Source organism: Electrona antarctica (genome assembly GCF_951216825.1).
Source record: "Electrona antarctica genome assembly, chromosome: 1".
Taxonomy (NCBI): domain Eukaryota; kingdom Metazoa; phylum Chordata; class Actinopteri; order Myctophiformes; family Myctophidae; genus Electrona; species Electrona antarctica.
The window spans coordinates 51,400,203-51,411,231 of record NC_136806.1 but is presented as its reverse complement, the minus strand read 5'-3'; the positions used below and the strand labels follow the sequence as shown (position 1 = coordinate 51,411,231).

At 41.6% G+C, this 11,029-nt stretch overlaps 1 protein-coding gene across 1 annotated transcript; it reads right to left on the bottom strand.

Annotated features, from left to right (window-relative positions):
- Positions 1 to 3,144: 3,144 nt before the first annotated feature.
- On the bottom strand, positions 3,145 to 5,079 carry sox3 (SRY-box transcription factor 3). Its single transcript, XM_079505907.1, has one exon. It carries the CDS (start codon positions 4,850 to 4,852, stop codon positions 3,935 to 3,937), a length of 918 nt encoding a protein of 305 aa, XP_079362033.1. The 5' UTR covers positions 4,853 to 5,079; the 3' UTR covers positions 3,145 to 3,934.
- Positions 5,080 to 11,029: the final 5,950 nt, after the last annotated feature.

The window sequence follows — 11,029 nt, the reverse complement described above, 5'->3', positions numbered from 1 at the left end:
TATGCCTGCACTTGCTGAGTGGGCATAGAGCTGCACATGACAGGAGAGAGAGAGAGAGAGAGAGAGAGAGAGGCCCTCTGGGCGCTCGGCAGGGGGAGAGAGGGGAGGGGGGAAGGGGGGTGGGGGGGGGGGAGCCCAACGCGAAGCTAGGGCCTCACTGCCAGAACATTCAGACACAGTCAATAGCCGTCGGTCGCATGGTCTAGTTATACACCTTTCTACAAACAGCCCATACTTTTCCCTCTCCCCCCCAAAAAATGGTCATCATGGATTAGCCATGTCATTTCTGGAAAAGAGGGGGGGGGGAAAGGACGGGAAGATGAGCTGTTCTGGACACATTTCTCTGACCCAAACATGCGTGCTGCATCATATTCAAAGCACATAGGAAGGCCTTGACGCGCAGAACTTTGGCATCACTTATTAACCACTTAAAACCCCCAGCTCCCGTATTGTGGGGGAAAGCGTTCAATAAATTTGTCGTGGGCTTGTCGATCGGGCTATTTTCAGCAAAAAAGCTTTCCCAAAAATAACTGAAAACATAAAATACACTATAATATGGAGCCCCGAGGGACTCCGGTAAACCATATGGGGGTTTAAGTGGTTAAAGTAGTTTAGAGGCCTCTCTGGGTTCACGTGCATTGACTGATAGAACACATTTTGACAAGTGGCACAAAACCACGGCTCGGTCGCATCCGCTGAAAAACACCCCCGACACGGCAGGAGCAGGTTGGGAAAGCTGCTTAATTGCAAAAAAATGAGTCGGAGGGGCTGATTATTAGGGAGACGGCCGGCCGCTGGAGCGCCAGAGTGACTTAAGACCCTGTCACTGAATGCAGGGAGGTCTGGATAATCTTCCCCCCCCCCCCCCCCCCCCCACAAAGGTGTGTGTGGGGCTAATCCAGGCCGCTGCGCTGAGCTGTGGATCAAATCCTACAGGGAGTGTGGGAAGGACATTGGGACCGCCAGCACTTTGGGCCCTCTTGGTGGCCATGGGGGCTTATTTATCCCAAGGTACTTTGCAAGTGAAGAACCTGCCGAGATTATTTTCTTTCTCTCCCCCCCCCCCCGAACACTGTTACACTGTATAAGGGCGTCAGTCACTGCAGGAAGTTGCTGACGGAACCAAGCACAATGTCCTTGACATGCTTCAGGCTTTATGTAAATGAGGGCAAACTGATTCTCACTCAGCACCAAATTTTGGGTGAAACACATGATCTAAATAAAAGTTGCTTTAGTTGAGGCCTATATCGGTTAAGGTGCATACCAGCCTGCCAGAGAGTTACGGGTTCGAATCCGGAACCTGACGACCTGTTGCTGTATCACTCCCAACCCCTCTCTCCTCTATACTGTGCACTAAAAGGCTGACCCCCCCCCCCCCCCCCCCCCCCGCAAAAAAAGAAAAAAAGAATATATATATATATATATATATATATATATATATATATATATATAACATTGTCTCAGTCAGCACAAGGTGTGGGACTGTCACAGCAATGTTGACAAATCCTACAGCATTCTAAAGACATCAGCGCATGTGTGTATAATAATACATCAGAGGCAGAGCTCATGTCTGTGTGTAGAGATAGACATGTGAAGCCAAACAAACACCTCTTACAAATGTGCACCAGTACAGAAAAGCCACATACGTGCACACCTCTTTTATTTATTTACATGTTTGTTAAATGAAGTTTCTTCTCGACAAATAGAACATGGCAAGTATACGTTTCTTTCAACAAATAGAACATCCACGAGTTGAAGAGCTTAATAAAAAGCTTCACACAAAATTAAATGTATTTCTTTATGGGGGTACTTTTTTTTCCCTTCCAAAGTGAGTTCAGTTCCTACCTTTAAAATAGAATATCTGCACAAACAATTTGTAATTTTTTATACCATAAATGAAAGGGGAGTCATATAGCATTCGATTCTATAAATTCTATAAAACAGATAAATAAGCTAGATTCATTCAAATTTAATTAAGACATTAAAGTTATAATAATGTGCACTCGAATCGACTGTGACGCACCTGTGATATAGTGACAGCCAATAATGGAACAAAATAAAAGTGTTGATATATGGCTATATATCTTCAACGAATGTAAATATTGAATTAAGTTCAGAATAAGACTTGGCTGAACTTGCAAGCTCCAAAACGGAGCTCGCCGGTATTAACAATTAGATAAGGTGAGAACAAACACAGCTTTTCCATTCATCCATTAGGCTACTTGCCATGACAAGTATATGCTGCATTTGTCAGCCATGCCATGACAAATACATTTAGAGATCTCACACTGCATAAACAAACTATATATATATAGGCCACACATTAAAAAACAAACAATGCCCAAACTGACGAGGAGTGTGCTGCACAACGGTGCAATGATACAAGATGCTCTGAAAGGCCTTAACCACAGAGACCTGTTTATTTCAAATAACAAAATAAGTACCTGTATAAGTCGCATTCGAATATTAACCCTGCATTAAAACCGTGCGCATCTGCAGTAATTTGAGATTATAGCGATATATATACAGTATAGCATGGTTGGCTGTTCAAAAGTAGCAGATATAGAAGCTCATATAGCGCGTGGAAGATATGTATTTTTATTTTAAACTCACGGTCCGCGGCTCAAATGCATATCATTTTGGGGGGGGGGTCCTTGACCTTGACAAGAAAAAGATTGAGAACCTGCACCTGTCATATAGCAACATCAGAAAGCTGTGAGGATTATAGGTGGAATGATGAACCAAATCCATTAGTTTCTAACTCTCTCACTGTAATGAATGTTATTTTCACGCAATATAGAGTTTCTGCAAGGAATAATAATAAGCAGTGTCACCCAATTATATAAAATATGAATATACATGTTCTTATATGAGTTTAACTCAAATGAAATACCTGTTAAAATGTTTGGACATTTCCCACAATAGTTTTGAAATGAAAATGTTGGGTTATATATTTGGTGAGTTCAAGAGCCTTCACACTTCGTTTGACATAATGCCTATAATCACTTTGCTTTTCAACTAAGGCCTCTCCTATACTTTGATTTGACCAATCAAGCTGTACTAAAAGGCCTATATATACTGTCATGTGTTCAATTTCTCACAATGCATGCATGTACAAATGATAATGAAAAACAGAGTCAATAATCATGTTTTCGTACAAATTTATTTCATCATTTAAGAATAGAGGATGGTCTCAAAATAAGTAGAAACGTCAGTTAAATAAACCTTTTCGTCCATGATATGAGTAAACTTGACACTGTCAAAAAATAATAATAATAAAAGGAAAGGAGAAAAAAAAACACCACAGGACTGAAAATATTACAAAACAAAAAATTGTACATTTTCACGTGACAAACAAGAGGGCTCACAAGCTAAAAAATAAAAAATACTATAAATAAAGAATAAGCCACTGGGTCTTAACATTACGTTAAACCTGATGGGGGGGGGGGGGACTACAAAATTTGGACACAGCCGCAACAACTGACATTCTACAAATTAAGTGTAAACATGTATGAACCAACTCTCCATCCAGCTTTTTTCTGAAATACAAGCCTCTTCACGAGGCCACATTAACATGCCCTTTTTCCATATAGAGAAAATATGGCATTATTTATAATATAGAAGTCCAATTCTTCTATAACAGAAGTTGATTGCGTATAACTCGTGATAAAAAGCCTCTTTGCAATGCAATTTACTCTGATGGGCACAACGCTCAGTTTCCCGTCCATGATATAAAAATGCTTTTTTAAAATGGACACAACTGATTGAGATCAAATAAAATTCAGTTTTTAAACAAAACTACCGAACGTCGACTCTTTAAGCAACCAAAAAAAAAACATGTTCAAGTATCCGAAGTAGGCTACTTAAGTTTTTTTTCCTTTATCTTTTTTTAAAGTCTTTATTTTTCTTCCTTTTCTTTTTATATATATAATTTTCAAATGTGAGTTAGGGGTAGCGTTCCATTGACGCCGGTCCCCGCCGTCTGATAGTGCGGATGGACGCTGTGTAACCGGCTGCCCTGCACCAGGGACGCGTGCTCCGCCTGTTCCCCGCCGGGAGGCAGGTACATGCTTATCATGTCCCGGAGGTCCCCCAAGCACGCCCGCTGAGAGTGGGACGTGATGGCCGGCGGCGGAGAGCTCGGCTCCGTCTTGCACACGGACGCCATGGAGCCGAGGCCCATGGGGCCGCCGGAGCTCTGCTGCGTGTACGCCGGGGACATGCTGTACGTGGAGGCGGCGTTCATGTAGGTCTGCGCGGAGGACATCATCGGGTACTGGAGGCCCGCCATCTCGTAGCGGTGCATCTGCTGGATCTGGGGGCTGTTCATGGCGTGGTGCTGCGGGTAGGCCAGCTGGTCCTGCATGAGGGAGTAAGCACTGTTTGTCCAGCCGTTCATGTGCGCGTAGCTGTCCATGCGCTGGCCCACCGACACGGCGCTGTTGACGCCCGGGTTGACGCCGGGCGCCCCGAGCAGACCCCCGGGCAAAGAATACTTGTCTTTCTTGAGCAAGGTCTTGGTCTTCCTGCGGGGACGGTATTTGTAATCCGGGTGCTCCTTCATGTGCATGGCGCGCAGACGCTTGGCCTCGTCGATGAAGGGCCTCTTCTCGGCGTCCGTCAGCAGCTTCCAGTCGGCGCCGAGGCGCTTGCTGATCTCGGAGTTGTGCATCTTGGGGTTCTCCTGGGCCATCTTCCTCCGCTGGCCGCGGGACCACACCATGAAGGCGTTCATGGGCCGCTTGACGCGGTCCTGGTCGTTGGCGCTGTTGTTCTTGTTGCCCGGCGCTGACCCAGAGTTGTTGGACTGCGGGAGCGGGGTCTTAATCTCGGTTTCCATCATGCTATACATTCTCAGGCGGCTTTTTCTTTTTCACGCATATATATAAAAAAAACCAAAATAACCAAAAAGAGAAACAAAAACAAATCCCCCGGGGAAAAAAACACTACAAAGAGGTAGTATTTAGGCTAGAGATACTGACTGATTTCCTATAGAGGAGGAAAAAGTTGCAGTGCCTAAAAAAGTTGTTGGCCCTGGCCACTGTAACGCGCTGTGCTGCAGGTGCGTGTCTGTCTGTGTGTCTGTGTTCGCGGAGGGAGCGCAGTATGAGCGGTAGTAGTAGCTGAGCTGTGACTGTCCCCCACGGCTGTGAAACAGAACTCTGGCAAACTTGTCTCCCAGCCTCTTCTGTTAATAGCGCCGCTGCCATGTGATTTGGACTGACAGCGTGACAATGACCCGCCTCTTAGCCAATCAGCGGCAAGGCTCCCACTCCCACACATGTAAATGTAAACTCTCTCTGAGGGTGCGCGAATCATGGATGGAACCCAATCGGGTCCATTTATATTCCATATACACCCATCGGAGTTAAATCTAAACTGAGGATTTCCCCCCCCCCCCTTCTCTCTCTAAACGAATGGAGTTGGGACAGCGTGTTTTGGGTAGAGTTTTATGAGAGGAAACAGAGTTGAAGTTTTTAAAAGCCCCACAGTTTTACACTACATCCAACAAAATGCGAATAATAAAACGTGATGGATTTACAACCCCGGTGCTATAGAATGGCGCAGATGTCTTTATAAGGGTATATCAAAGTATAAACGAACAAGGAGCAGGACAACAATATAGGCTGTATAATGATGATTTTCGGCGGAAACACTGATTCGATTTTTATTTATTTCATTCATTTTCAAGGAGTCCATCATTTCATGATTAGGCCTAAAGGGCTTATTTTACCTGTTATATAGGTCGGATCCAAAATGACGCAAATATGCATGCCATAAATAAATAAAAAGTATGTAAAAAAAATATATAATGGCCCATAGATAAACGATGAGTTTGTAATAGGATACATTTTAAAGAGATCATGTGTCAAATCATTGTTTCATATATAGTTTCCAAAGGCATGATGGAACGATTATGAAGTCCCGACCCAGAACATAATTGGCTGTTTATTTATTTATATAGCTGCCTCGGCCTCCTCATTATACTAAATAAATGTCACTTAGCAGTAAATGTGTTTCCCAACCACCGTTTGTTGGTTTTGATTTCTCCTATTATGGTTTGTGGTTTGTCATATACACACACATACGCGCACACACACACACACACACACACACACACACACACACACACACACACACACACACACACACACACACACACACACACACACACACACACACACACACACACACACACACACACACACACACACATATTGCCTATAGTCTAAAAACAACTAAAGCCAACGCAATCCCCAAAGTGTTGAAATGCACATGGGGCCAATACGCCTTGTCATCCAAATGAAATATTGTTACAAATGGATATAGATCGTAACATGGATACAATTTCTTTTTAAACTGTGCGGCTCAAAAATCCTTTCACGGGGCTTCTCTCTCTCTCTCTTTTCAGAACTTCTCAAGAGCGCAGCTCTCCCATCATGCCACGGCGAAGCGAAGACAATGTAAAATAATACATCAACGACCTCTTGTGGACGGGACAGGTCTAACATGTCCCTGATGAAAATAAGTGGGGTGAACAAATAATAGAAGGAAAAGTTTTATGCGGAATGTTAAGCGCCATTAAACGAACATATAGGCTATATACCACATGTCTGAAATGTGTAACTGCTTAAATAAAAGCACTAAAATGAAACTCAAAGTATTAGCCAGTGACTTGAATTGCCGTTGATTAGCATGCACACCTTCACAAAGCCGAAACGCACAGCTATTTGTTTTGTTGGTGTGGAAAGTTTAAGCGGTGCCCTGCAGCCTAGTTGCTGCTCCAGTCCCGGGGCGAGATTTCACACCTGCTAATCGTTCTTAGAGAATCGATCGCTCATCGGGGGGAAAAAAATAACCCCTCAATTAACACATTCAACACGCCCCGAGATTTACATGAGCCGTGTGGAGATCGTCACCTTTACCTCACCGAAACACATTTTTATTGCCGCTCATTAACATTTACAATATCGTCCGAACAAATCTAAGGAATAACAATGGGCCCTATTTTCAAAAGCAAACAAATACGGTAGCTATAAACTCATATTTGCATGGTGTATATCGCACATAAAGGCCTAAGATGCAAAATAATAAATATAATCTCATATTCATTGGACTAGCAAAATTCAAAAAATATATTTCATCGAATAGTGTCCATGTGGGAAGGTAAACAGACCAAAAATAAAAATAAATAAAAAAGTATCTGAATGAATACAGGACTATAGGCTACTACAGCAGCTATAACATTATAGCAAATAGCTGCCGAATGAAGCCATCATTATAGCTCATCATATCTTTAAAGAGAGAAAAATATATGTTTAGCATAGTCTTTCAGGCGTAGAGTATATAGCCTTTCTAATCAGTCGGAAAAAGAGACATCATTTCGGTGAATTTAATTTTCATGTTCAATGGGGCGTTCTAAACAGTGCAAGGGGGCCACCGGCTGACGTCCAATTAGCACTCATCTGATTCTCGGAGACCAGTTATTTGTTTATCTGGCCAGATCTAAATACTGATCCGCTTGTAATCTCCTTATGGAAATTGACCAGTATAAGCGGGAAAGGGGAAAAACTATAGGAGTATAACCCAGGTTTTGGTAATGAGGGCCTCCGTGCGGCTAATTTCCTAATTAAACGAAACGGCCGGGGGACCACCAGCAAAGACTGCCGTGCAACGTGTTGGGGGGGGGGGGTCTCTGCTCTCTCTCATGCCCTGCAGCAGCGGCACGGCTGAATATTATGGGATTTGGGAAATAATGTGTGAATTAAATTCTCTCTCTCTCTCTCTCTCTCTCTCTCTCTCTCTCTCTCTCTCTCTCTCTCTCTCTCCTCTCCCTCTCTCCATCTCTCCCGCTCTCTCTCTCCAACTGTGTCGTCCAATCATTTATATAATGATTTCCCCCAAAATGGAAATTATTATTATTAATAATAATAATAATAATAATATATTAACATTAATAATGATAATAACTAATATTAACATTATTGTATTAGTGTAATTATTATTGTGTATTATTTATTATACATACATTTAAGGGATTGTGCTGAAATAATAATAAAAATCATAGGTATTAAAAACATTTAATAATAATACAATTATAATTATTCTAACGTGGGCTTATCCTATACGATATATAGGTGGTTTACAAAAAGGCCTACAAAAAAAAACAATTGAATTGAAGAAAAACATAAATAAAAATAAAAATGGTTGTTATAGGCTGTTATAACTTATAAGAGACCACGCCATGGACCCATATGCAAAACGTATATATTTGCCTGCATGGCTTTTAAGAATTAAAATAACTCCTATACTTATAATCGACACAAAAGTGCATTAATCCCACCTTTGAAAGCAATGCAGGCTAATCTGCACAATGGGCCGTATGCAAGGCCCAGTGAGTGAATGGAGCTGTGGTCAGAGAGTCTGAATTCATGGCCCACGATGTGTTAACAATGAGCCTCTCAGGACACATTGGACAACCTTAAACCCATTTAGACCCGAGGACCATTCTATACTAATGTCTTCTAAATCCTGACAAGCTTTCTGAAAAAAACCTATGTTTCTGTGTGTCAGTCGTTCTCAAATATTTTCACGTCAAGTCGACCCCCAAAAATATATGTAATTGGCCGCCCCGACCCCCATCTGAAAATATGTTTTTTTCCAGGGAGGGACCCCCCATCTGAAAATATGTTGTTCCAGGGACCCCGCATAAGCAAAGATTTGAGTTAAAAACGTTCGCTCTGAAAGAATATATATTCAAAGATTTGCGCCACATTTTCACGATTAAAAATAAATAAATAGCAGATCTACAAGCTCGTAGCGTGGCACTCGGTGCTTGTAGATCTGCTATTTTTCAATAGCTAAAGTATAATATAACGCTTAAAAAAGGTTCACGCCCAGAATTGCTTAACACCCTTTAATAATATAACATCTGCACAGAGCTCTATATTAACAGACAGATGTTGATATGATGTGTCCATGATCTATGAGCTTGAAAACAAAACAAGTTATAGCTAATAACTAAATTCAGTTCCATGCATTTTTATACCAACATCCCCAAGCAAAGGACATGTGCATGGATGGGTGGGGATACACTTCTTGGACTAATAAGGATATATTATAGCACCTCAATCCAACTGTAAAACATTACTTCATAAGTCCATTTTTAAACCCCCACGACCTCCAGAATCAAACACTTTTTTGTTTCAGCTCAGTGACTGCGGACAAGGCCTTTGAGAAACAGTAATTAACAAAGAATGGGTTTTCAATTACAGCCACAATGGAGACTGTCTCATTAAGATTTGCATGATTTTTTTCCCCCTTTTTTTTTTGGAACCCCAGGAATGCAAATGAAGATGCAATTTACGCACGGTCTACTGTTCCTATTGTATATCCGATGAATGAATAGTTGCGATGACCCCCCCCCTCCCTCCCCTGTTCAACACAGGTAAAAAATAATATTCACGGGCCATTGAAGAGGATGGTGCTATATCATATCACCACACAGCTGTATTTTACAATCATATAAAATACAGTGTTATTGGTGTTCATTTGTCTTATTTGAACCATAAACGTTGACGTTAAATTGAACAAAAAATAGGTTAATATGCGTAATAATGTCTGTTAATGAAGACGCATTATTACTGCTTGGGGAATTATGTTCAGTTATCTTTTCAGTCTGTTGTTGTTGATATACGGCTTACTGTTCATTTGTTAATAATGTCAACAGGTATCATCTATTAATATGATAAGAAAATTAAATACTATTTTCATTATAGTTATTACAGTCCAATTGCATAATATGAATTGTTATTCATATATATATATACACCTGTATATATCTGAAAATGTTCACACGTTGACATTGTAAAAAGTGCAGAAAGTAAAAGACAAAACTAACTGTGAAGCAAACAGTATCCTTATAATGATTTGCTAGTGTTGTAATTATTCAATGCATGTACAAAAATAAAAGGGAGTTGAATTGAAATGAAGAATGGCCAAAACCCTTGACAAGTGATTTGGTTTCATGTTTTGACGTTGACGTGTGGTCTCTCTCCCGCCTCCAGAGAGAGTAAAGAGTGTGCAGAAGAGACTGCTGTGCATGCATGGCCAAATACTGTACATGTGCATCTGAATTAAGCACATGCTTAAGTACTGGGAATAAGGGTGTTTTTTTTACTTGCACAGGGTCAACGCATATACTTTCTCCCTACATGTTTTTTGTGTTTTTTCTTTCTTTTATCACACCATTGTGTTGTGGCAGAAACAAGAAATGGAAGAAGCAGATAATTGGACTCACCTGCAGCAGAGTACGTCGTCATCACCTCTTCCTATAAGGGCCTGTCCGAAGTATACCGAGAGCTGTTCAGTTCAAAGGGTGAAGGGACTGTCACTCAAACCTTAAAAAGGAAGCAAAAACACATACTCAAGAGCAGGACAGACAGAGGCTTAATTTGTCTCCTTTCTCCAGGGTCCATGGAGAGCTTTTAGTGGAGTGTTACACGTCTGTCAGGAGGAAGACTCGGGGCAAATGGAGAGGCGCTGCATTCTTGCCTCTCTGCTCTAGCGGTATAGTTTGTGTTTTCCCTGTGATGATGGAGTTGCAGCCCCACAAGTGTTATGTCCGCACTCCGCACTACCTTGTTTAACCCTGTGGAATAGTAACCAATCTAACCATCTGAAGTCGAGCTATATGGATGGAGGCATAAGATAGGGGGCTCTCCTCTCAACATCATATATGGATGGAGGCATAAGATAGGGGGCTCTCCTCTCAACATCAGGGCCCCCAATGGGGGGGGTAATAAACAAACTATACTAGAAACTGGTCAAACATCGGCCAACTTGTCAAATAATATAAGAAAGAGGCAACATTTATGAAAATAGTCGAACTACAAGCTTACAATAGATCTGCTAGTTTCACAATATTTATCTGTGGAACCGAGTCAAACAAAAATGAAATGCCGTCCTCAACTTCTACAATTCCAAGTGCTTTCCGGGATGGGGAGGGGTCTCCAGTTCAAACATTGTT

Coding starts and splice junctions, on each gene's coding strand:
- sox3 (XM_079505907.1), bottom strand. CDS start 4,852: ATGTATAGCATGATGGAAACCGAGATTAAGACCCCGCTCCCGCAGTCC.